General features: G+C 37.5%; 3 protein-coding genes and 1 long non-coding RNA gene across 4 annotated transcripts; 1 reads left to right on the top strand and 3 right to left on the bottom strand.

Annotated features, from left to right (window-relative positions):
• Positions 1–3,338: 3,338 nt before the first annotated feature.
• Positions 3,339–6,657, bottom strand: LOC108175207 (uncharacterized). Its single transcript, XR_011575572.1, has 2 exons — positions 4,606–6,657; positions 3,339–3,700 (listed from the first exon to the last, which is right to left on the bottom strand). It is a non-coding gene; the product is annotated as an uncharacterized lncRNA (long non-coding RNA).
• Positions 6,658–9,358: 2,701 nt separating this feature from the next.
• LOC103454152 (uncharacterized) lies at positions 9,359–10,562 on the top strand. The gene has a single exon (XM_008393742.4). It carries the CDS (start codon positions 9,694–9,696, stop codon positions 10,174–10,176), a length of 483 nt encoding a protein of 160 aa, XP_008391964.3. The 5' UTR covers positions 9,359–9,693; the 3' UTR covers positions 10,177–10,562.
• Positions 10,563–18,952: 8,390 nt separating this feature from the next.
• LOC103424284 (NDR1/HIN1-like protein 3) lies at positions 18,953–20,204 on the bottom strand. Its single transcript, XM_008362372.4, has one exon. The coding sequence runs from the start codon at positions 19,819–19,821 to the stop codon at positions 19,135–19,137; it is 687 nt and encodes a 228-aa protein (XP_008360594.3). The 5' UTR covers positions 19,822–20,204; the 3' UTR covers positions 18,953–19,134.
• Positions 20,205–24,970: 4,766 nt separating this feature from the next.
• On the bottom strand, positions 24,971–26,256 carry LOC103454154 (NDR1/HIN1-like protein 1). The gene has a single exon (XM_008393744.4). The coding sequence runs from the start codon at positions 25,879–25,881 to the stop codon at positions 25,249–25,251; it is 633 nt and encodes a 210-aa protein (XP_008391966.1). The 5' UTR covers positions 25,882–26,256; the 3' UTR covers positions 24,971–25,248.
• Positions 26,257–27,522: the final 1,266 nt, after the last annotated feature.

Genomic DNA, 27,522 nt, shown 5'->3' on the forward strand with positions numbered 1-27,522 from the left:
GGCATCTAGAAAAGACAAAGGGGCTAAACATGGAGACAAAGTTTCCACACACAACTTGAGAGGTAGAGAGGGCTTTCGCAGACTTTAAGAAAAGGGGGAAGCTATCAGAATCAGATGGCCTCTTTTCCATAAGGTCACTGTCCTCTATTCCAATTCCTAATTCCCTCCCTCCTCTTTTTCTTTCCCGTATGAGTAAATTTTTTGCATGAAAGTAAGGGAAATCGCGGATCCAAAAGACCATCAATCTATACATAGATATAGATATTAGATCAGACAAGACCAATGTGTAGTCATTGTATTGATCATCACTCACCCCATAGTCTCTTTGTGCTTTTGTGCTTTTTTAGGGTTTTATCATTTGAAAGTGATGAGATTGAGGGATCCAAGGAGAAGGGTACTTTCGTTCATGTGCTCTGTTGCTGTTATGCTGAAGAAAGGAAGGGGGGCTACCACTCCCAGTCTCCCACCATGGTACCATGACCAATTGACCATGCATATTGCTTTGTAGTTTTATCTAGGGTTTTTTGTTTGTTTGGTTTTATTTTTGTTTTTGGTGTGATGATCTTTCATGGAAGACTTGGTCAAAAAGTGATGACCAAGCACACGCGAATAAACCAGAGAATGCGGGTGCATGATGATTAGATTTTGGAGACGATGAATGATGATGCTTTCGATGATTGTTGGGTCGTTTTCCAAAAGCATATAGTTCTTACAAATGTTAGAAGATTCTCTCAAAGTGAGACTTTTCATAGGTTTTCCGTTAACTCATGTTTTTTATTCAATATTTTATAATATTGGCATGGTATTTGTGCCAAAAACATGAGGGGTCAATGAGTTCATAGAGAGTACCACTTTTGAGAGAATCTCCTTAGCATTTCTCATAGTTCATACACATACTCCATCTCTACGCATGCTTCTGTAAGAGTACTATTGTTTGAATGCACGTATAGCACACACTGATTTTGAAAAGTAAAATTAATAATAATTTAAATGATATTGTTCTTCCATCGATCAAGAATTCAGATTTTTGGAAAGTATCATGATCGTCCAATGAGAATGGTTTCAATTTTTTCAAATGACCGATTAGAAGATAACATAATATACTGAGTTTCACATTAGTCAACAAGTTACACGTTAACATACGCATGCACAATTGTACCTAACAAAAAATAATGTACTAAGTTTCACATTAGTCAACAACTTACGCGTTAACATACGCATGCACAATTGTACCTAATAAAAAGTTATTGGACCTATGGTCCATGGCACAATTTCAAGGCCACGGACAAATAACTCTATCATTAATACTAATCAGTATAAGACAAATCTCATTCTTGTGTTGAGTCATTGCTTCCAAAATACTTAGTACAAGAGAGCGTTATAATGAAGAACCAAGGACAATGGGGTGGTTGTTTTCTTGGAGTCATCTCACTTGCCACTGGCCCATAAATTCATCCTGGCATTAAAAATCAGGTTGCGCTTCGTTGTCTGGTTCAACCTGCTTCACCCAGCCCAAATGTAGCTCATGTCAATATAAATGGAAATGCAAGGCCCAAATGTAGCTCATGTCAATTTAATTAAAGGAAAACTAATGAAAATGGCTTGAAAACTTTGAGTTTTAATTATAAGGACAAAATAAAGGGTAAAGTGAATAGTATCATGATTGACTTTTTAGTGTAAAAATGTGGTTTTTCGTTAAAGTGAATAGTACCGGGTGCTTTTCGTTAAAGTTCCCTTTAATTAATGCCTAATCATGGACATGACTATTTGATGAACTCTTTTGAAAATGCTTTTAAAATCACTGAAACATTTCTGGTGAAATTGATTTGGGTTTCAAAAGCAATTTAAATGTTTTTTGGAAGAAGTGCCAAATATGTAGCTTCTTGCATGAAGAAATTAAAGTGCTTTTCTAGGATATACTTGAATTTTTACCAAGGATTGGTTTAAAAAACATTTTTACCAAAAGTGGTTTCAGTCATTTTAAAAACACTTATAAACGAGCTCATAATCATTGAAGCAAAAAAACTGTGTAGTTATTATTTTTTTGGTCGAAAATTAACATTCATTAAATTGAAAGAAGGATTACACACGAAGCCAATCCAAATGAAGTAAAAACCCAACACATATTGGGAAATCCAAATATATAAAGAGCCCAACCCAATAAGCACAAATACTAAAAATTGAAAGCCTAATTCTTATCCCCAAAACACAAAATTCAATTACCGTTGCCACCACAAATGCCTTGCCAGCATCCACCAAGGTAGCCACACTGGAGAAAATGATCAAGTGATCACTTCAACCAAGACATCGTAGCACAAAAGTTACAAACCCGCAACCAAAAGTACACCAAAACCAAAATTCATCACTAGGAATGTTGATCTAAGAGATAGCCACCAGATCCAAATCACCTTCATCAACCCTTACAAATATATACAAATGCAGTAACAAATGGACAAGGGGTAAGGCTAACAGGAAGGGGCGACACATAGAAAAGGGACGACGCATAGAAGAGAATGGTGGAAAACTAAAGACAATAAAATAGCAAAAGTCGACAATAAATACCAAGGAAGAGGCGAAGAACGCCGAGGGTTCATGCCACCGACTCTCAAAACAGCAACGGGAGGAGGCGATTGAGGGTTGAGCATGGGAGGGTGATAACTATTTAGAGATAAAAGGGCTAGAGAAGGTAGCAGGGAAGGAAGTGCAGTAAAAGGAAGGGGCGGATGAGAATGCACTACAACAAAATAGCTGCTTGGCAAGGACTTTTGTCCTCGTTGAAAGTTGTTGTTTTGTCACTGAAGGTTTTCAGCGAGGAAAAAATTCCTCGCTCGTTCCTCATAGTAGGCCCGTCGGGAAATGTGTACAGTGAGGAATTGTTTCCTCACATAAATGATACAACGAGAGTGAAACTTTTTCTCGTAGTTGAGTTGGAGCGGTGACAAATTCCTCGCTAAAAGGGTTGGAAAGTGGTCGCCAAAACCTTTTGACAACCTAAATATTGATATTCCATAACTTGTGCGAGGATAAAATTCCTCGCAAAAATAATCAAATTCCTCGTTGTAAATATCTTTTGGCGAGGAATTTGTAGGTGAGTTTTCAGCGATAAACATATTATTTCTCGCTACAAATCATATGTTGCAAGAATGAATTTCCTCATTGATAAGTATCTAGGAGACACTCATTTCTTCGCTGTAATAAGTCTATAGCGAGAACTTTAACAAAGGTAAAATTCCACGCTGTAAGTGGAAGATAATTATTCTCATAAGTAACCTATTGCGAGAAGTTGGTTCTCCCTGTAACTGAAATTTAGTGCCAATAATTAATGATCAAAGGTACTATTAGTCCAAAACCAAAATAGCTTCAATGATAATTCATAGTCTACAAAATCAACTAATGTTAACAACTATGAAAGTTCACATTTTTTTCACAAAAAGTTCACATATTCCAGCAAAACAAAAGGACTACTTATAGAGGTAGTTGCTGCCCTTCCATTATTTTGTGTAGGAGTTCCTCAAATTTCTTTTGGTTCTCCTTCAATGCTTGGATATCTTGTTTTGCTTCACCAAGCTCTTGTTTTGTTTCAACGAGCTCTTGTTTTGTTGTCACAAGCTCTTGTTGTTGAGTCTCAAGTTTTTCTTCTAAATGTTTGTCCAACATAGTGTCTTCAAGAGAGACAGACTTTGAAGGACCTTTGAATTACCTAGACTTGTGACCAAGAACCCTTAGAACAATTTCATCATTTGTCAACGTAACAGTACCATTTGGAAGAGTTGTTTCGTTTTTATACTTAGCATCTCTTCCAACAAATGAAAAATAAACTAATGAAAATTAAACTATCATGCTTAGCTCTTTCATGTACACAAACATAAAATCTATCACATTTGGTTCCTTCATATATATATATATATATCATAAACAGAAAAGCTTCATAGAAAATATACACAACCAGCATATACATAACTAACTTAACCACTTCAGTTTAGCTCCTTCATCCCAACCATTTTTGGTGTTTTAATGTACAACCTCAAAGTAATCAATTGCACTTAGTTGCTCTCCGGCTTTAGCTTCCTAATACATGGATCACATTAAAGTTAATAACTTATTATCCACCTAGAATCTAGATTAAAATTATGAAAAACACATCTTACAATATCTTCTTCATGGGCCTTAAAAGATTTTGACCCTCATTTATGATTGTAAGTCAAATGAGACCTATTAATTGCATTTTTATTTGAGCGTTCCTACATAGCAAAATAAATTTGGTGACATGAAAAAGATAAACATCACATATGACAACCACAATTCAGTTCATTAATATACACGTGTACCTTGAAACATAGTTTTTCTTTGCAGAAAACATAAGTTCCCTGCGACTTAGAACACAAACTCTTCTAATTATAACTTCAGAATACTTCCATACAATCCCAAAATCATATCTATAACTTTGATTTCAATTATAGTCACAATTAACAAAAATTGACTTTTTAAGCCAAACCCTAAAACATGATGTTTTGATCAACACACCCAATGTATAAAATTAAAAGTAATAAGAAAGATTGATACAAAGAAGCTATGGAAATAACAAAGAAATCTGGGAATTTTTACCCTTGTTGCAGGTCGACAAAAGGAACCATCATTTTGTGATGACATGCTGCAGCCTTGGCAACATTCTTGTTAGAGTTTGATTCCTTTTTCTCTCTGCCTTCTTTATGTCCTCTCTGCTTTTCTTGAAATTCCACTGAAAAGAAAGCTTCACAGAAAACTCCAACAATTCCTGAATAAGACTTACTAAGAAAAGCATTGATGTGAACAATTATAATTAAAAACAATAATAATCTAAACCAAAGAAAGCTTTAACCAGAAAACCATTAAAACCATGTACATTAGTCCACCAAGCTTGTGCTATTCGTGATATCATAGGTAACCAAGCAATCTTCCAAACCAACCCCATTGCTACTCGGCTTTTGCTGAGTTTTCTTCTTTCTTGAAAATGATCTCTTCGTTGCAACTGGACTCATAACACAATGCAGGAGTACTCGTCATTCATGCGAATAAAATCTGCAACTAAAACACGGTTCCCACGTGAATCGTCCATGGAAACCGACCTTCTAACTTCTTATTGATATCCCTCATGGTCTCTTCCAATCTCAATGATGGTACTCTCTCTCCCTTATGCATTTTCCAAATCACTGGAAGTACGTACCAATGATGTCTTCGGAATAACATGATCTCCATGAATTACATCCACATTTTGAGAATAACTCCTTTATGAATCTTGTGCCGTTACCACATTTTCATTTGCTCCGTGGCACCAATTCCAAGACAAAGTTCATGGAAGCAGCCCACGGATATAAGGCAGCTGAAGAATTCACATGTTGGTAATAGCAAGCCAGCTTTGATCACTCAAAGCTCCATGAATTCCAAATCTAGAAACAAGAAACTTCTTCCTGAGAAGAATTGTTAATAATCATGCATGTACGCATGCCCTGTATGTATAGTTCCACAATTGTCCAATTCATTAGCAAGCCATTAATTACCTATACATACATGACGTTTTGGAAGGAGAGTTTAATAACAAGTCTACTTGTATATGAAACTTGCCAGTAACACCACAAGATAAAAATTACCTAAACACTACATGTAGAAGCCATGGATGACTTCACAAGCGAGAACTTCTATAAAGATCTTACCACCAAATTTCTTCCTTTTCTTTTCCTTTGTTTTTTTATAGAATTTGCCTAATTCTGTGTCTTTTCAACCAAGATGCACGCCACAAGCAGGTTCTCTAAGTAGATATTGGGTTTCATAAGTTTGGTGACCTAATCATCTTTTTACTTGTACTTGCATATATAAACAATCAAGAAACTTTACAGGAACTTGTAATTAGGAATTAGGCAACAAGATATCAAGGCAACCATGAATTAAAATAACCAAATCCAATACTACAATGAATCAATGCATCGAGATAATAAACAGAGAAAACCATCACACGAGGCCAAAGTATTTTGAGGCATAATGATTTCAAGTAACAAAACTAAAGCAACCAAGAACCAAGAAATCAAAATAGTCATAAACAAATGCCTCAAAATAATCAATGAAACCATCATTAACCAAGGCAGCCATGAATTAGGGAATTAAGATCTGTCATGAATCAAGACAACAATCACTGATGCTAATAGTAGGGGCTAGGTTGAAGCAATTTTCTTCCCCGTACAACAAATATTCCCAGTAAGTGATATAGGTATAAATCTTCACTTTTTGAACATCGTTAGCATCCGAAACCGAATTAGACCCAACAGTGTTATCAATGGAACCATTTGAATTATCTGATGTTAACGAAGTCTTGGGATTTTTACCTTATAGAAGAAGTTGCGGACTTCGGTGTGCAATTTGGTGTGATTGTGGTGTGTATCAGAAGATTAGTGAATTTTGAGGGGTTTATTGCTACAGATGAGGGGAGGACATGTTCAAAACTCGCCGGGTTTGCTTCTAATTTCGAAAAGGTGGAATTGGGCTAGGGTTTGCAGAGGTGGAGGCGTGTGGAAATTTTTGGATGAAGTCTCAGTTAAAGAGAAATTGAGAAGATTTTGATGAATGCAACTCTGAGATTTTGAGAACAAAATTTAGGGTGGAGGTTAGGGTTTTGTTTCTGGAGAGGAAGGGCAGAGTTGTGAGAGAGATGAAAAGGAGGGGAGAGAGCTAAACGGTCTTGAGCGCTTTCTTTGGAAACAGAGAGTCAAGTTATTGGGCGCCATGCCAAAATTTTGGCAGCCCTCCAAAATTTTTGTCTCCCGCCTCCTCCAATTTTTTTTTACTTATTAATGATTCTATTTTATTTTATTTTATTTTTTGGTCAAAATGTATGACTCTATTTGAATCTATCATTTTAACGGGATATACATTGTATGAAATAAATCTCAACGATCCAATGGTTAAACTTGTTTGTATATGCTCCAAGATCGCATACGTAAAAAATCGCAAAAAACTAACATTCAGACATTAGGTAACGGGACGAAACCTTTCAATGATTATAAACAAAAACTAACGAGTTTAACGGTTATTTTAATTCTAATTTTAATGATTTTTTACAAATACACTCCTCAACCCTATAAGAGTACAATGAACAAATTTGATCTTCAATTTAAAATATTTTCACTAGTGGATACCACAAATTATTATGTTCTACTTAATAGAAGTATAAAATAAATTCCAAGGGTTTGTTGAATCTATCATTTTGAAGGGATACACATTCTACAAAACAAGTTTCAACGATCCAACCGTCAAACTTGTTTGTATATGCTCCAAGATTGCATACGTAAAAAATCGCAAAAAAACTGACATTCAAATATTAGGTAACGGGACGAAACCTTTCAACGGTTATAAACAAAAACTAGCAATTAACGGGTATTTTATCTGATTTTGATGATTTTTTACAAATACACTCCTCAACTATATAAGAGTATGATGAAAGAATTCAATCTTCAATTTAAAATATTTGCACTAGTGGATACCACAAATTATTATGTTCTACTTAATGGAAGTATAAAATAAACTCCAAGGGTTTGTTGAATCTGTCATTTTGAAGGGATACAAATTCTACAAAACTAGTTTCAACTATCCAACCATCAAACTTGTTTGTATATGCTCCAAGATCGCATACGTAAAAAATTGTAAAAAACTAACATTTAGATATTAGGTAACAGGACGAAACCTTTCTATGGTTATAAACGATAACTAATGATTTAACAATTATTTTAACTCTGATTTTGATAGAATTGACATGGTAAATGAACTATTTTGTTATAGTGTATTTGAAAGTTTTGGAAAATTATGGTGGGAATGCTACAGCGAGAACCTATTTTACTCACTAAAAATTTTGTTCAGCGAGAAAAACAATAATTTCCTCGCTAATATTTGGGCGGGAAGGGAATATAATTCCCGCTAAACCTAGCGCGAGATGAACAATTTTTGCTCGCTAGCATTAGGTACAACAACAAAACAATTTTCTTGTCGAAATAATTTTTTCCTCGCTATTTCTTAGAGATGTAAGGAGACCAAATGAGCTCACTTTTTGTGAGAACTCAAAATTTTCCTTGCTGAAAGTAACTCTACAACGTGAAAGATACTGTTCTAGCTAAAACGTTTCTCGCTAAAGGACCAATTTGTTGTAGTGATGGAGGATGGCTAAAGGGAGAGGTAGTGGACTGCCACTAACCCCAAGTAGAAGCAAGGGGTGGCGACTGTGTTGTTCTCAAATATATTGTTAGAGCACTTCCATTGTAGGAAGGGCACTTATGGCAATTGAATCCCCTCCACTGAATAGTAATTGTCTTTTGTATATCCATCCCTAAACTGAATAGTCATGACAATAGACAATAAACTATTAGTATTTTTTATTTTATAATATAATAAAAAATAGTTTTATTTGTAATTTTGGATAGGATTTTTAACCAGTCTCGTTACTTCACGTGTCATTATCCGAAAGTACAACTTTTGGTGATAGATTTTGATAAGATTGTTATCCAATTCCGTCGCGCCACGCGTAATTACCTTTATAGAATCGTTGAAAATATTGAAATATGGTGTAAGGTGTGAGAAAATGGTAAGGTATTTATAAATAAATAAAATCATTTTTTTAAATCTGATTTTTAATTGGTTTTCAAAAAAAATTTTAACTTAATTAATCTAGACCGTTGTCTAAAAATTTGCCCGAGACCCACCCCAAGAGCCTGATGTAAAATCTTTTATAACGTGGTTGACGTCAACCCTTGCATCACTCCCCCTCAGGCACTCCAACCTTGGACTCCCACCTGCCCTCTCTCACGGGCTCCCCCTTAGCCCAATTGCCCGAATGGGCTAGAGCTAGTTTGGGAGGGGATTGGGTTGCAAATGTTCCATGTCCACCGGGCTAAAGAGCATGTTGGAAGTGCTCTCAGATGGGTGGCAATGGCTTCTGATTTTTTAATTTTTATTTTAGAGAGAGTTTTTGCTCTAGGAGTTTCAAGTAAGTGAGAGAGACTTTCAAACACACGATTATGTGATATTTAATCTTTACTTAATTGGAGGACGTCTTGAGCATCTTGAGTTGAAACCGGACCACTGAAAACAAAATCGAACCAAAAGATTTTGGTTTTTTTTTTTTTTTATAATTTGGTTTTTTTTTTTTTTTTCTTCAGTTTTTCGATCCCAGCCCTGCTTTCAAAGTATTCTTCATAATTTTGTGAAGTAGGCAACCTTTTAGGTTTTTTCACGTAACTATAAAATGGGAGCAAATTACAAAACACCAGATAAGCCCCCACTCCAACCGCCAACTTAATTTCAAATTTAATGCAAAGTCCAAATCCTCACTCCTTCGACTTCCTCGCCATCACACACTCACTTCCTTTACATTCTGGCCACATTTCTTCTCGCCCCCCTCCACCCACATTTCCAAGAAAAAACGTCATTTTCCTTCTCAGCTAACATAGTTTCTTCTTTAACCAAACCTATATGATTTATCCATTCGTCCACCGGCAACTTTCTCAACCAAAACCTCCATCCACCCATCAAACAGTCAAAACCCCTTCCTCTTTCCCCACATTTTCCCGGTACGCAGTCAACCATCCGTTAGGTTAAAACATTGAAAACGAAGAACCTACTGAGCCATTTCCCCAAAGACCTTTCAGAGACATACACACACACACGTACGGACACATGAATGGTCGTCTTAGCAAGCTCGGGACTGCGCTCACTGTAGTGTTTGCGGTCACTCTCGCTGCCCTCGTAGCGCAGCTCTTCTTCCTCCTCTGGCGGCGAAGGAAGTCCCGGTTTCCGACCCGCATCGGGCCCCACGAAGCTCATCATAGCAACCAACCACCTAGCTCACTGCAACGCAACATCGACGTGGACGTGGACGAGGCGTTCAAGTGGCAGCAGGGACTGTACGGCGTGTCGTCGAGGGTGCTGTTCACGATCGCGGAGGAGGAAGAGAGAGAGGGTCTGGACTCGGAGACGCCTACAACGACGTATTCATCTTGTGCGGAGAAAGAGGCGATGACGGCGACGACGGTGGTACTGGATGTAGCTGTGACTGTGACAGTAGAGGTGGAGGAGGAAACGCCGCCGTTCACGACTCCTTGTGCTTCGCCTCCGTACTATACTCCTTCGCCTTCTCCTAGTCGTGATTTTGTAGTCTGAACTGTTAAGAAAGTTCTTTTCTCCATGATCCATCAGTGATCTGAAATTGGATTGTCGGGTCAAAGCAGGATCGGGTTTGACAGTCCAATAGTTCATTAATGTGGTTGCAACGGTAGCATTGTAGTTGGGTGATCATTGATGGCTGTTGCTTTTCGTATAACAATGGCAGGAAAGCAAAAGTGGGGAACTGCATATGCAGATTTTATAAAGACTTAGTACTAGACGTTGGAGTAAATGTGTGTAGTTTCTGTAGCACGGTAGCACCTCATTTCAACTCTACTCTTTTTTATCTTTTTCTTCTATTTTTATGTGGAAACTGTTAACTACGCTTCAAAAAACATCTTTCTTAGAGAAAGTTTGCAATGTATTCTAAAGACGAGCTGATATATCACATATTTTATTATAAATAAAAGGACACTGAAAAAATCCTCCTCTCTTTGGTAATATTATAGTATATGGAAGCTGTTAATGATCCTTAAAAAATCTTTTTCGATAAATTTTTCAGTATATTCGAATACAAACTAATACATTACATGTCATAATGTAAGTAAAAAATCACTATATTTACTCTCTGCTTATATAATAGTACATGTAAAAATCCTCCTCTCTCTGCTAAAGTTATATTAGCATATGAAAAAAGTCCCGTTTGTTCCTCATTCTCATGTATCAAGGTAAAAAAATCCTAGTTACATATAAAAGAAAAATCTTTTCACAACCTTTGCAGACTACCCATTGGGCTTTGGATCGGTGACCCTAACCTTTTTTTTTTTTTTAAAGTGTCAAAAATACAATATGGTATACTAAGCGTTATAATACAAGTAATTGAAATATTTTTTTTCAAGTATTCAACCACTTGTATTATAACATTTGGTGTACTGGGCCATATTCCTAGCACACTGAAAATCTCTCCACCTTCCTGTCTTTCCCTCGACTATATACTCTTTCCCTTTCTTCAGGCTATTTTTCAAGTTTCTATATGGTTTGGTTTGCGATAGAGTAAATTGTAGCAATGGTCCCTCAACTAAAAATTTATTACCATTGGTCCCTCAACTCATCAAAATGCGTAGCTATGGTCTTTTTCGTCAATTTCGTCAAAATTTTGTCAAAATGAGTTATGTTGCAAAGACTATTGCTACAATTGGGGTCCCTTAACTCATCAAAAAATGTAGTTATGGTCATTTTCTTCAACTTCATCATAATTTTGTTAAAACAAGTTATGTTGGAAGGACCATTGCTATAATTGAGTTAAAGTTGAATAACCATTGCTCGAATTGAGTTAAAGTAGATGGACCATTTCTTCAGTTAGATTAAAGTTGAGAGACCAATGGTAATGAATTTTTAGTTGATGGACCATTGCTCTAATTGAATTAAAGTTAAAGGACCATTACTACAATTTACTGTTTGCAATATTGTGGTGCATTATGTTTATACCATATTTAGGGCCTCCGTATTTAGATCTCGTACAAATACTCAGGGGACTTAAATGTAATTATGTAATAAAGGAATGAGTAAATATGTAATAAGTGAGGAGCCCTTATTCTATAAAAGGACTCCTCACCTTCACAATGAGAGGGGGCCATTTCTGAAGCCTTCTCACCCCTCTTACATCCCCTCTCATATTCAGAGGTTCTCTCCCTCACCTCTCAGATAAATACAATTAGTGTGGACGTAGCCCAAACCTTGGGGTGAACCACGATACATCTTGTGTTATTTACATTTCTTGCAGATTCATGGTCGGATTTACGTTATTCCAAGACCTCCGGTTTTGTGCATCAACATTTGGCACCGTATGTGGGAATCGATACGAAAAGTTGTGTCGGTTCTCTTTCATTTTTTCACTTACGTCGTGAATCTGCAAAATCTGCAAAATCCAAGAAACCAAACACCTACAGAATAGCAGAGGAGGACCCTGATATTTAGGGGATATAATGACCCAGATTTGCAAATCCACTGAGATAGAACCTCTCTATCTGTCTCTCTCCCCCTCGTATTAGCATATTGCAGCCACAAACCAGGTACTTCCATAATCCTGGGCCGTGACTTCACAATGGAGACCAAGTATTAGACCACAGAGGCCGACTCGGCTTCGCTATCTGCGCCAAGTGCTGCGACTCTAGCTTCACCACCGAGCTCACGATCGCCGACTCCACGACTTTGGTACCTGCAGCTCACGATCTCCAAGGGAACCTCCATCAAGTCCATTCAGGAAGCCTAAGCCTTCACCAAGATCCACGACCTAACCGACATCTCGGCGGTGCTCGAGTTCCTGAGAAAAAACTTCTACTATGCCTTGTTTCCTGTCACCCAACCAATTCCAATCATCAATTCTCAACTTTCTTCAACGTTTTCAGATTTGGAATCGAACCCACGTTTGATTTTCCATTTTCTTCGATCCCCACTTGAAATTTTCAGCTAAACATAGATTTCTCCGACGAATTTCAGATATCAGAGAGGGAGAGATGGGGATGAGAGTGAGAGCTATGGGGGCACTGCCGAACCTTATTCGAAGCCTCCAGAAGGAAGCCCACCCAAGACCCGCAAACTTGCAATCGCTGCCATTTCCGGAACTGGGTTCTCCATTTTGTTGAAGATTCTCAACTAGGTTGGTGTGTTTTGGTGCAAAGCTTGGAGCTTTGGAGGTTTCTGCTTCAATGGATCCAATTCAAGCAAGGAGAAGAATGTCCAAAAGCAGAACATTTTTACATCTTTTCTTCCGCCACCTCCCTCCTCGAGACCACTCTCTCTTCTATTACCAATCAGCTTCGCCTTAGCCGCATGGTTAGAAGCGCTGCTTGAAGAGGATATCTCACTGGTTGATTTTAGTGGCGGCGGCGTCGGGGGGGGGGGATTTCTCTGCCCACAGCAGTTGCCGAAAGGAATGAGGTAAGACTTAACCACACGGCTGGCAATGCTCCTGTGACTCACATCGTTGCAGACGGTTGGATGTCGGTGTTCCCCATGGATGACGGTGTTTCTTTTCCAATACCTACTTTAGTACAGGGTGCACATGCATGACAACTCAGAGATAGAAAGAGGTGCAGTAAACAGAGAAAGCAAAACCATGCTGCAGAGAAAAATAAAATGTGCAAAGCAAAAGTGAAAAGGAAAAGGAAAAGAGAAAAGAAGAAAAGCAAAAATTTTCCGATGAATATGATTCATTTTGTCTGCCAGGTGAAGAGACAGAGAGAATGGTGGAAAAGCAAAAGCAAAACAGAAAACGAAAGAAAAAGCAAAGCAGAAAACAAAAGCAAAAGCAACGCACCAACGATCTTTGTTTTTGTATGATGTAATTTATTTTTCTTATCTTTCGAAGACATCTGTATAAACCCCATAAGAGGGTAATAAAAAAAATAAAAAAAAATGAAAAAAAAAACGGCAAAGCCCAAGAAAAAAATGGGCTGGAATGTTGTGTGGAGAGCGAAGGCCCATATGCCCAAAAAAGCCAGGCCCTTTTTTATCACCAACCAGGCGACCAAAAATACGCCCAGTGCTACAAAAAATTATTCGGCAACCTACCGCTATTACCACCAACCAGGTGATCAAAAGTACGCCCAGTACTCCAAAATTATTTGGCAACCTGCCGCTATTACCACCAACTAGGTGATGAAATGTACAACCCGTACTTTAATATCATTTGGCAACTAGCCATTCATGCCACCAACCAGGAGATGAAATGTACAACCCGTACTAACCAGGTGATGAAATGTATAACCCGTACTCTAATATCATTTGGCAACTAGCCATTCATGCCACCAACCAGGTGATGAAATGTACAACCCGTACTCTCTTTCATGCCACCAACCAGGTGATCAAAAGTACGCCCAGTACTCCAGATTATACATGAGCATTACTCATGTCAATCATACATAAACATTCATGAGCATCACTCATATCAATCATACATAAACATTCATGAGCATCACTCATGTCAACATCCATGAGCATCACTCATGTCAATCAACATAAATATTCATGAGCAACACTCATGTCAATCAGCTTCAAAAGCTTCATTTACAAAAAGCTCTAACTTCAAAAGTTTCATTTACAGAGCTCTAGCTTCAAAAGCTTCATTTACAAAGCTCCAGCTTCAAAAACTTCACTTGTAAAGCTTCACCTACAAAGCTTCCGTGCATGGTATACAAATATCGCCTCCGAACAACCGCCACTTCGGCCCATACATGGATTCAATTTGAAGTCTCCGACCAACAGACTCTATTGACTGAAGACTTGGGGGACTACATTATGTACCATATATTGGGCCTCAACTATGCCTCATGAAAAATACTTGGGGGACTTAGCCCATTATTTATGTATTGAGGAGCAAACCCTTATTATATAAAAGGGACTCCCTCACTTTCATTAGAGAGCACCCATCACTTATGTATTGATGAGCGAGCCCTTATTCTATAAAAGGGACTCCCTCACCACCATTAGAGAGCATCGCCGCCTACTGAGCAACCACCTCGCCGCGAGTATCAACTCTAGCTCATCATTCATGTATTAAGGAGCAAGCCCTTATTTTATAAAAGGGACTCCCTCACCTTCAACGCCACAAGCCGAGCCAACAAAGGCAACATAAGCCACGAGCCTCGCAGCCTCGCAGCCTCGCAGCATGTGCTACTTCTAGTTGAGCATCATTTCAGATTGAGCACCGCCTCATATCAAACATCAGTTCAAGACAACATCTAGTTACTTCGGCCTACATATGGACTGAATTTCAAGTCTCCAGCCAAAAGACTCTCTTGACTGAAGATTTAGGGGACTACTGTTTATACCATATTTAGGGCCTCGTATTTAGATCTCGTACAAATACTCGGGGGACTTAAATGTAATTATGTGATAAAGGAATTGGCAAATATGTAATAAGTGAGAAGTCCTTATTCTATAAAAGGACCCATCACCCTTACAATTAGGGAGGCCATTTCCTAGGCCATTTCACCCCCTCTCAAAGCCTCACTCACATACACAGAGGCTCTCACATTCTCTCCCTCGGAAATACAATATCAGTGTGGACGTAGCCCAAACCTTGGGATGAACCACGATACATCTTGTGTTATTTACATTTCTTGCAGATTCACAGTCAAATTTACGTTGTTCCAAGACCTCTGGTTTTGTGCATCAACACATTGTTTTCAGTTGTGGTGATAATTTCTACTTCATTGGCGATCTAACTGTTGTCGACAATAGTGGTGGCTCCTCATGGTAGCAACTACTGTTTTTTATCTTAAACAGTGCTAAGGATTTTCTTTGGGTGGTCCATTTATTTTTTTATATTTTATCAAAGGTGGCCCAAGAAAACTAATGAAAATGGCTTGAAAATTTTGAGTGTTAATGATAAGGACAAAATAAAGGATAAAGTCAATAGTACCAGGATTGACTTTTTAGTGTAAAAATATGATTTTTCGTTAAGGTAAACAGTATCGGGTGCTTTTCATTAAAGTTCTCTTATTTGGGCCATATATATTTCAAATCCTCTTTTACTTATAAAAACAAATTAATTGATGCAGAAGGTGCTCTCCCTCTTTCCAGTTGAAAAAAAATATATCACTCGTGACTATTCTCTCTCTCTCGCCAAGGTCTTTACTCACAAACTCTGATTGCCAATTGCCGGCCCCTTCTATTGGTTGGGGTCGGTAGTAACCCTTAAATTTACTTTTCATGTAACTTTTGGTTTTCTTACTTTGCTTACTTTCCTTTTGATCCTTGTTTTTTGGTGATTTTGCATCTGAGCTCAGTCTTTGTTTCTCCAAGCTTTGTCTCAATCTCCCTAGGAGTTGTCTCAATTTTCCCAAGTTTTGTCCTAGTTTTTGGCGATTCTCATCTCAGATCCAGGATTCATGTTGTCTTCCACTCCAATGGCTATTCCTAGCCACAAGTCACCGTCCACCCAGCCTCGGCCACTCAACTCATCTTGTGTTTCCTCCATGGATTTCATTAGGAGACATGCTTTCAGTTTGGGTGGCTCTTAAAGTGCTTTTAGCACTATTTAGTGGTTTTCCGTTACATCTAGTTGGTTCGTTGGGTCTCCTCCTCGGTGGCGACAGCTTCATGATGGTGGTGTGGCTGCTTGGGTGGTGGCAACTGGTCCCTCCTTCCAGATCTAGGGTTTTATTTTTTAGTGGGCTCTTCTGTTGGCCATTTCCCTTGTATTTTATTTGGTTGCAGTCTTACTTGTTTGGATGTTTTGGATTCTTTATGGACTTTCCTAACCTTGTATTAGTCTTTATTTAATGAATTTCACTTCGTTTCACCAAAAAAAAAAACAGTCCATCGAGTTGTAGAATTCTAATGATATTGCAACACAATCGGTATATTAACCAAATATCAACGTTCTACGATAGGCGCTAGTCTGGCAGCAGACGCCTAGGCAGATTTAAGTAAATCTGTTATATTATGTGTAAATAAGTGTATGTTTATACTTAGAATATATATAATTACATCATAAATTACAAAATAGAATGACCTATATATTATAAAGTATTGAAACATAATGAAAACATGGGGACACAAGCATATAATGTGTGTTCATTTAAATATTCAACAAGTCTCTTACAATGTATTAAAAAAAATAATGCAAAATGAAAGTTATATATTTTCTGTCTAAGTGAGTCGCAACCTAGGCGGATGTCTAGGCTGGTCTGGGCGAGCTAGGTGGGTGTTTAGGCTCTCTATGAGATCTAGGCGGTCTAGGTGGGCGCCTCAGCAGGTCTAGGCGCCATTTCTAAATTTCAAACGCCTAGACATTAATCGAGTCGGTGACGAACCGGCTAGCGCCGAACAGTGCCAAATATACAAAATTATCTTCACAATTTTCTCCGCCAAAACTCACCACCACGGAGTTTTATTTGAACTAGAATTCTGCATCTTTGAGTGATGAATTCAACCCTTATCTAAAAACCAACCATGATCCAAGTAATTTAAAGCTCACCAAAATCAATTTTTGTCCTCAAACCAACTTTGCCAAGGACTCGGCCGCGCCACCAGCAAAGCATTACTAAGCCGAGACTCAACCCCCTTCTTGAGCTCACATCTAGCAGCTCGGCCCAAACATCAAATTTAGATTTCAAGCCCAAAGAGTACCAGACATGCATATCATTGGTCATTCTTGTTTTTTTCTTTTTTGGGTCACAGGATACTTCATTAACAAAACAAGTATATACATATTAGAGGTCCAAATTCAAAATCCACATAAGCAAAATAATGGACCTCAAAAATAACCCAAAAGCCCAACCAAAGTTTGAGCCTGCAACAAAGAAAGAGACACCTACCCCTAAAGGTCTTCTTCCAGCACCTTCGTCGATATCGCCGCAACTCCTCCAACGGTCTCAAAACACCACCACCAACCATACCCGTACCAGCACCTCAGAGGTAGAAGGAACAAGGATCTCGTCTTCCAGAAGATAACAACACATCGAACACGACCACCAAATAGAAGAATCTTGTGGGGATACCACAAACAACAATGCCAGATTCGGCAGGCAAAGAGAAGGAGGTGGCGTAGTCACCCGAACCGGTGTAAACACCGGAAAAAAATGGTCATTCTTGAGCTAACAGTGTGACAGAGGCAAATGACCAAGTGGATCAATGTGAACGTAGTATCAGCAGAAATTTGTTCCTCGATATTCAATGAGCAGGCAAGATTTCAAGCATCTTTTCACATTTTCCCCAGTTACTACGCTAGGAGTCGTTTGGCAAAATATTATATTATATGTCATTTTCGTTGAAGGAGTCACCCACAACAAAATAAATTAATTTCAAATTTGCCTTCTTCCCACCTGTTCCACTAATTAAAACAACAAAAGCTAGTCACCAAACTGCGTTTACAAAGTTGTTTTTTTATTAACATGAAACATGAGAGGGAAAATGTAGTTTAATTGTCATGTCGACTCGATCTACAGTCCATAACATTATGCGGAAGTTCTAGAACATCTTTCTTATTAGATACAAACGATACTTTACACTATATTAATTTAAACTACGGAGGAATGAGCTCAAATTTAAGTGCTTAGAGGGGAAAACACTGTTTTGAAGGTTTCAGGATTTAAATCTTTAATTAAGTTATGGCCAAATCAGCTATTTCATTTGGTTTAGATATATAAGTTCAGTGCATTACTTTGATGTTTTAGGCTTAAAATACGATAAAAAAAAGCCCATGTGACAAATCTGATTTCTAATTGTAAGTAGTTACAGTCTGGGCGAAAAAGTTGATTTAATAGTGGAACACAGCAAGGACCATCTGTTTTGGTACAAGCAGCAAGGAGTACTAATATATTCCACCTACAACGTGTCGCCTTCTCTTTCAGCAAAATTAGCCCATGTGACATATACTAAGTGGCCGCAGAGACAGAGACAGGTAACATGGGTTGCCAATGCTCAAGAAAATACTTCTCTACATATCCATTTCAGTGTCATTTTTACTCTCTCCTTAAGTGATTGTTCACATAAGGAGAATGATTTAGAGAAGACATTGAAATCGAAATGTGTAAATTTCTCTCTACGATCGTAATAGTATTGATAACTTTTGATTGAAGTGAACCTTGTATAATATATGTCTCACCAATCAACCGTTTACATTTCCAATTAGATTGCATGCTGTTCGCAATTGATTTCGTCTTTTATTATATGAAGTTTTCTTCCAAAGGACAATATTCAATTGTTAAGAATTAGGAATGGCATGAGACTTTAACGGTGGATTATCTTTTTTGAAAGAAAAGAAACGTTGAACAAGTTGTAAAAAAAAACATCAATTTCGTAACCATCATGGAAAGCAAAAGTCTAGCCACTAAAAATAATACATTAATATTTATTTTATGAACATGCGTAACAGGAGTAGGTATCAAATAATAATGCCAAAAACAAAAAACAAAAGAATAGTAGCAAAAATTAAAAAAAAAAAAAAACTGAATGAACAAGAAGATATATGAACTCGATCGATCAATCGTCGGCTGTGTAGATTGATTAGAAGTAATCAACGTCGCACTTGGTAGTCTGGAAAGTGCCAACTGAATTTCCGTTCTGAGTCATAGGAACCTTCAAGTCGCATTCAATCTTGGGCTTGAACTTGCCAGTCTTGATCAATCCGAATTTGAACCGAATCCGAAGATAAATTTTCAAATCGATCTCGTAAATCCCGGTACTCTTCTGCTGATTGTACTCGGAAAGCAACTTTGAGCCTTGAACCACTTGCTGGCCTTGGAACACGGGGTTCAGCACGTTCGTTTGCTTGTGCCCTTGGTAGAAAGGCGTCAAGGTAACCGTGCTGAACCTCTGATCCTCGTAAAAGGCCCGGGTCTCGATGCGGTCGTAGTAAATACCGATCTTCTTGTTAGGGTTCCGGATGGTGAGGTTGAGGGCGAGGTTGTAGTGGAGGGTGTTGTCGTTGGAGAAGTTGAACTGCGTGAGGGTGGCATCCGTGACGTGGAACTTGACACGGTTAGGGCGGACGATGAGCCAAAAGACGAAGAACGCCAACCCCATGAAGACGACGGCGGTCATGATGAGCTTGAAGACAAGGCCGAAGATGCAGCTGCAGCAGCAGCCGAGGCATCCGCCTCCATCGCGGCCGGGGCGATGGTAGGATTGGGATTTGGGAGGGATTGATGGGCCGTAGTAGGCCCCGTTTAAATGGGCTTGTTTCTCTGACATGGCGGAGGACGCCGGAGGAGCAACAAACAATTTGTAATGGATATAGAGAGTAGTGAGATGGGTGTGGTTGAGAAGAATGAGAGGTGAAGAAGGTGAAGCGTGGGTATATATAAGGGAGGAATGTGGCAAGGCCGCGTGGGGAGGTGGGTGGAGAAAATCAACTCGACGCGGTTGCTTTAGAGGGTAGAAGGGGTACGTTTTGTGTGTGTGTGTGGGGGGGGGGGGGGGGGGGGGAAGTCTCTGTTTAAGAGACTATCAGCGTGTGGAGGGATGGTGATTTGTGAGCATTGGGGAATTGAGGTGGTTCGTGGTAGCTTCCGTTGTAATTGCTTGACTTAGACTTTTGGTGCTTGACTTAGACATTTGGCGCAAGGGACAAGGGGATATTTATGAATGAAACCTCTTGAACGACTAAGCTCCTTGCAAATTATATCTAAAAATCGTCCGATAAAACATGACCGATAAAACATGACTAATTGCAAAAAAAAATAAGTGGACTTCAAGCATTTCATTAAAAGTCGAGCTTATAAAAATTCACCAGATTACAAGGACCAATAGGACTGCTAAATTTTGTATTACATTGAAATCATGTGAGAAGAAATTCTCAAATCCTGGTTTGATGTACTAGTCTCTCTATACTCGCATTATTGTGTTTTGATGTAAAATTTGAATTAATTGCATTTTGTGTTACCAAAAAAATAAGCAATTAGTGGAATTTGGGAATAGAAAATCTTTACACTTGTGCTTAAGTTGTTGGCTATATAAAACGTTTTCGTTTATGTTAGGTTACATAAATGCTAATAATAATCTTATTTTTTTTCTTCACCAAGAAAAAAAAAAAGGAATTGTTTACCTAATCTAATACATATTTTAAACAAAAAGAGCAAAGCAGATGGTTTTGTCACATTTGTTTTTATCATCTTTAAAAAATGATCAAGTTGATGATTTTGTAGAACAACTTGCAAATTACAATAGTGTGTTAAGCCATGTAAGCATTTGCATTAAGCTAATTTAAAAGAACAAAGCATAAAAAAGACGAAGAAAAAGAAGCAACAAGCAGTCGATTTACTCAATTCAAATAAAATAGAAAGTACTCCAACGGCCATATTTGACGGCTGGCTTTAAAAAAGAAGAAGAAAAGAAGCTCATTATTTTTCTAGCCATGTGGTAATAGGTCATATTAATAAAGCAATCTGATCTGGGTGCAGCCACATATACGAAGCGCAAACAATACATATACAGTCTATCTCCATTCTACTAAATTGAGATCCTCTTCAAATCTCACAATCCGGAATCAACAATTTCAGTTATCTAGACAATGATTTATATCATTTATTCTTCATTAGTCACATATTATTGATTCATTTCACACATAAAACTACGCATTTATCTCTCTCTCCAACACCCTTATCTTTCTCGTGAACGTTCCAAATTGCTGGATCTGTTGGTTTCAAAGTGAAATTTGGGGGAGATCTCAATCTTCTCCATTTAGTGTTGAATTTTATGCAAAATATTATAGATTTGACAATCAAGTAAATTATGCATTGCCAAGTCTTTCTTCACCTTTTTAAATATTTTGCTCACGGTTATTTGCGGCCAAGTCCCACCATGTGAAATCATGACCCGTTATCCATGCCTCTAATTTCCACATTGATTGGGTCGGAATCACATCACATACATTTCAACGTTGCATCAAAGCTTCTTACAAGACAGAATCACACCAAGTTCAAGAAGAATTCAGAATAGGCAGAACGTGAGGGAAGTGAAATGCTGAGGGGACCCGCTTTTACAATATCTTCATCAGTTAGTGACGGCAAAGACAAGGAAACAATGTTGTCCTCAAAGCTTAAAAAATCCTCCAGTAGTTTATAAAATTAAGAGCAAATAGTGGGCCAACCACCGCGAGCCCCCAGCTTTCTTTGTCGCTAGCGATGTAACTGCCTATAAAAACGAATAGTTGGAAAATAACTGAACAGATAGTTGGAAAATTCTCTGAAAAGTGAGCTAACAAAAGAAAATTGAATTGAAAAAGAAAAGAAAGTCACTTAGTACTACGGTTAGTGTTATTCATTTTTATTTGTAAGTGAGAGATCTTATATTCAATTCTCGTCAAAGATGAAATTAAACTACATTATTGCTAGCAATTATGAAGCTTAGTTCATTCTCCAACCCCTTATGGTAGATAATATAACAGTTTATTGCGTGCTTAACTACATTACTTACAAGTACTTAATACTTATTATTTGATGACTAGTTATGTCGTAATGACATGTAAAGAGCACATTTGAGTGCCAGATAAGTATAATACTATTATACTAAGGGTTTTTTTTGATGTGTTGTCGAAATGACTGAAAGTTTTTTAAATCAATTCTTAGTAAAAACGCAAATAAATCATAGAAAAGCACTTGAAATGTTTCCTAGAAGAAGCACATTTGAAATGCTTCTTTCATGAGGCACTTCAAGTGCTTTTAGAACCCAAAAATAATTTTTTTTTTAAATGTTTTCAGTTATTTTAGAAGTATTACCAAACGAGCCATATATATTTGTAAGTACTGTAGTTAGTCTATCAAATTGGAGTATGCTCAACTTTTAGACTTCAAGCAAGTGTTAGACTTCAAGCAAGTGGTCATTTACCATAGTGGTGGAAAAGAGTTAAACCTTTGTATGATGATGTGGTTTCAAATTTCGTCGGTGACTAATCTAACATCTAATATAGAAAAATTTATCGTTTGACAAAAAAAAAAAAAACAACTTTTGGACTTCCAAAAACAAATTTATCAAATGGACTTCGAAATTTATGACTGTGCAAATGAAAAACAGGGCTCTTGAGATAAATATGTTGGGCCTAGTATTTTCATGGACCATACTAGGCCAACTTAGTATTTCAGAATTTGCCTCAATTCGTGATGATAAGTATGTTGGGGCCAGAAACCACCCAGCTTGAAACGTACAGATCAAAGGGGTTCAGCCTACAACTGAGGAAGCCGGTCTAACCGAAACATTTCTCATAGGTAACCAACCCCAAGATCAAGGCTACACTCCCTCACAAAAAGCCGTTGGAAAATCTTGACCTTTGCTGGGAGATGTAACATGATATTCCATTTCCTCATGTTGCAGGCGTTTTATTTTCAGTTTTTAATTTTTAGGCTTTATATTTCAGTTTTCATCGTTTTGAAAACTAAAACTTGTTTGCTAACTACTTTTGGTTTTCAGTTAAAAGAAAATCTAACCCAAAGCCAAAATTGAAAATAATTACAAAACGAGTTTTAAGTTTTTAAATAAATTAGCGAACAGTTACTAAGTTGTCGACATGTGACCTCTTTTTTTCTTTCTTTAGAACACGTTTCAATGGTTCAACTGAAAACCAAGCAGCCTAGATCCTCCTGTAGAAGCCCTATGGAATGAGGATTCTCTTCGGATTCTCTTTGTGAGGATCCCTAAAATCCTCCAATCACATCCGTTAATCGTATATCGTGAGGTCATAAATCATTGTAAATCTTTTTATTTAAAATTAAATATAAACAGTACCTGACGAAAACTGACCGCACAATGTACGATGAGCGGATATGATTGGAGGATCCCCGGAATCCTCACAAAGAGGATCCACCGAGGATCCTCATTTGGCCCTAAGAAATCCCAAACATTATATTTTCAGATATATTTGTTGTCACCATAAACCCAACCCTCTCTCTCTCTCTCTCTCTCGTACCAAAACTTGACTTATTATGGCAAGTCCATTGTAAGGCTTAGTCCACTTTCCCACTCTCTTAGACCATCTCCAACCCTTGGAGTAAAACCAAAAATTTTTAACCAAGAAAATTTAGGTTTTAACCCAGAAACAGCTTTTTTTTGCTCCAACTCTTCTGGACTAAAATTTTAGCTCCAGATTATTAAAGAATGAATCTCACCCGTTAGATTTAAAGGAGATGGAAATCTATGTCCTCTGATAGAAATAAAGGAGATGGGGTTGCATATGGGTGGTCGACAATCCCATCATGTTGGGCCTCACTTCCCCTCAAAGTGTCCCATTTTCCTTGCTTTTTGGCCCGCTGACATGCTTTTAGAGCATTAACTAGCGCGTTTTCTCTTTTTTCACAGCACGTCGACCCGCATAGTGGGCCAGGAAATTTAGCCCAAGCTGGTTTCTTGGCTGGTATTTGAGTTTTTTTTGAGTTTTAACACTTAACCTAATTTTAGAACAAGGGCTGGAATGAAGGGGGGGAATAAAACAAAAATTTTAGAACTTACTCTAAGGATTGGAATTAGTCTTAATGTAAATATTATCGTTTGTGAAGAAAAAAAGAGATTTTTTTTAATAAAAGATTATACTGTTAAGTGTTTATTAATTCAAAATTATCATGAAGTTATGCGACACTCTTGTCTGCACACGCGTCAACAATACGTCAGGCTTACAAACACTCTAACATGCGTTGCATGCATTGAGCAGGTGCCTTCTTGGAAGCTTCATTAATTATTAAGCTTTTATTTTAACATAGAGAAATACTAGGTAGATCATATTTTTTAAATTAAATTTACAAACTAAACGATGTGATTGTAGATGATTGGATTATTAATTAAGTATTAATTAACGAGTTTATTTCTTATTTGCGACACATCATTTAATTTGCAATTTGATTAAAAATTTTGACCACCCTAGTATTACTCTTTAACATAATAAAAAGTCCCTTTCCATCCATCCCCCAATTATTAGTCGGTAGAAAGAGCAAGTGCTGAGTCGGGGGTTATGAAAAGGACCACCATTACTATTTCCATGTCGATTGTCGAAGATAAAACCACCCCCAAACCCATCCAAATTTCCTAAACTTTACTAAACTAACATTAGGCACTATGGGAGGAGAATTTAAACCCGGTTGTAGTAACGGCAGCACGCTGTTTTAGCAAATTGACTAAGTTCGGATCCGCAGTAAAACATATATTTATAAATTTATCTTTAAATTTTATATAAACTCATGAAACCCATGGCATGCCCCCATCACCACATACTTTCTAGGAGGACCACTCATATCTAGAAGCAAACATTTCATCTCATTCAATATATATGCAACAATACAAATTTTAAATGGGGGACTTGAAAATGAAATAAAATAACATGGACACCTCAACCTTCACTTGCACCCAAATTGCTATCTGACCAAAATAAAATGCATAATTATTGATTTCATATGATATTTAATAAAACTACATAATTATACAACTTAAAATTCAATTACCACCGACTGCAATTTTGCTATACGTCTATATCATAAAATCCTCCATATTTATTCTATAGCAAAATTTACATGAAAATGATATTCGAGAAAGACATATTCAAAAGCTAAAAATGAAAATAAAAAGGAGAGAAAAAGGAACTCAGCTACCGGCGTTAAACCAATAATTAACGGCACATCAGTTTTGTCTCCAATTTCTTCATACGGTCACTTTGCAGCGCTGCACCAGCTGGTACTTGACAGCGTTGTTACCGACCTCAACTCCGGTGGTCTTGGAACCCAGAGTGATAAAAGCGGGGCACCGGATGTACAAATGGTACCGACTGGAGATGAAGGTGCCGACCTTCCACCTGACCCGGCCGTCCATCTTGATGAGCAAAAGAACCGACCCGGCATTCTGGTCCTGCCCCAGAGCGATGGAGTTGTACGGAGCGATGGGGACGTCGGTGCCGTAGATGAACGGCGACCAGATGTTGACGTCCTTGTGGCCTTGGTATACCGGCGGGATGAGCGTCGGGAACGTGATCTGCTGCGCACGGTAGGTCGCGTAGATGTTGAGCCTGTCGTAGTAGATGCCGATCTTGTCGTTAGGGTTTCGGGAGGAGATGGTGACCTGGAAGCTGGAGGAGAAGACGTTGGAGGCGGAGGTGTTGAAGTTGAAGACGGTGACGTCTTGGAGGACGAAGCGGGGCTTGGAGGGCTGGAGGATGGCCCACACGATGAGGATTGTGACAAGGAGGATGAAGTTGAAGATTAGGAGGCCAGCGCAACAGCGGCGGAACATCCTCCGCCGCTTGTTTTGGCGATGCAGTCCACAATCCTTCGTTGACATGGCGGTTGGTGTGGCAGAGAGAGTAGAGAAGATGGTTGAGTTGAGTTTGTAGTCTATGTCTCTCTGATTATCTTCAGAGTTGAGATGAAGCAATAAGCTTTGCTTAGGGATGTGTGTGTGGGTATATTTATATATTATAATATTTTAGATGGTTTTCCTAAGGATGATGATGGAAGTATGTGGTGGATCATGTATGTATGCATGATGGAAAGTAAATATATAAAAGTATGTCGGTGTAAATTGTAATGTGCTTAGAGACATTTTATGGTTTCACTAACAATGAGGAAAATGCATATTTTAATTGCATGAAAAGATAATTTCATATCATATTGTAATGATAAGAACATTAAATTTTGAAAACTAAATAACATGTAAGTTCATAATTATTTTATTACTTAAACGTTGATAAATGTACTCATTCTTATTAATAATACATTATTTAGTTTGCAAATTTAGTCTCTAAATTTTATTTCTCTAACATTACTCTTGATTAAAATAACGATATCCATCAATAAATTTTGAGTCATTAATAATAACAGCATTTTAGGTACTATAAACTGCTAAATTGAAACGAGATATAAGTCAATAAATTTACTCGTTTAAGTATTTTATTCTTGAGTGGGAGATTTTAAATTGTTTGGTGCTATAGTATCGCAAGGTAGTGGCAATGGGTGACCCATCTATTTTCAGCACCAAAGCATTATTTATTGAAAAGGTTTTCCTTTACTGAACCATATCAACGTGTTCATACTAAACAATTAAATTACACAAATACCCCATGTCATCTTGTGCCTCTTGACAAGGCTAATTACTAATTAGAACAACTAATTTAGTTTATTATCATATGATTCCATCTAAATAACTTGGATTAGTTGGATGTGGGTTTCAATTTACTTTTACGGCATGGTGTGCCCTAGCTAAGATGCCCATATAGTGAAACAGGTTAGAACAATCCTTTTCTTTGTTTGGATTTATTCAAACAAATTGGAGCTGAAAATGTTTTGTCATGTTCACCCACATGCAGCATTTTGCCCTTTAACCAACGCTTGGTTCATATCCTTCCATCTTCTTCAAAATTTTCATGTGTTCAATTAATGTTCTTAATGCTTCAATTAATCCATATATACATGAAAGTTTATTTAATTAAACTAGAGGCTCAAGTCGCTAAGCAAGATCTTGTTGTTAACTCGGAGCCCTAAACTCTATAAGGTAATATTAAGGATATCAAAATTTTAAGAGCAATGCTATTCATACCAAGTTTTTGTACCACATTTTTATACCACATTAGGTGGCATTTGATGTAGACATCCACATCATTTGAATTAATTAGATTTTTAAATTTAGTTCATTATTTAATAAAATAATAATTAAGAAAAACTAGTTAATTAAATGATGATTGTTATTTATTAGGAGTCTTTCTTTTTCATTTTCTTGGGTTTTGCAAATTTTTCAAATGATGTGGTTGTACACATCAGATGCTACCTAAGGTGGTATAAAAATGTGGTATAAAAACATGGTATAAATAACATTACTCAAATTTTAAACTAAATGATGTGGTTGTTGATAATTTGATTATTAATTAACTGTTAATTAACGTGCTTATTTCTTATTAGTGATATTATTTATTTATAAATTTGATTT

Source organism: Malus domestica, chromosome 14 (assembly GCF_042453785.1).
Source record: "Malus domestica chromosome 14, GDT2T_hap1".
NCBI classification, from domain to species: domain Eukaryota; kingdom Viridiplantae; phylum Streptophyta; class Magnoliopsida; order Rosales; family Rosaceae; genus Malus; species Malus domestica.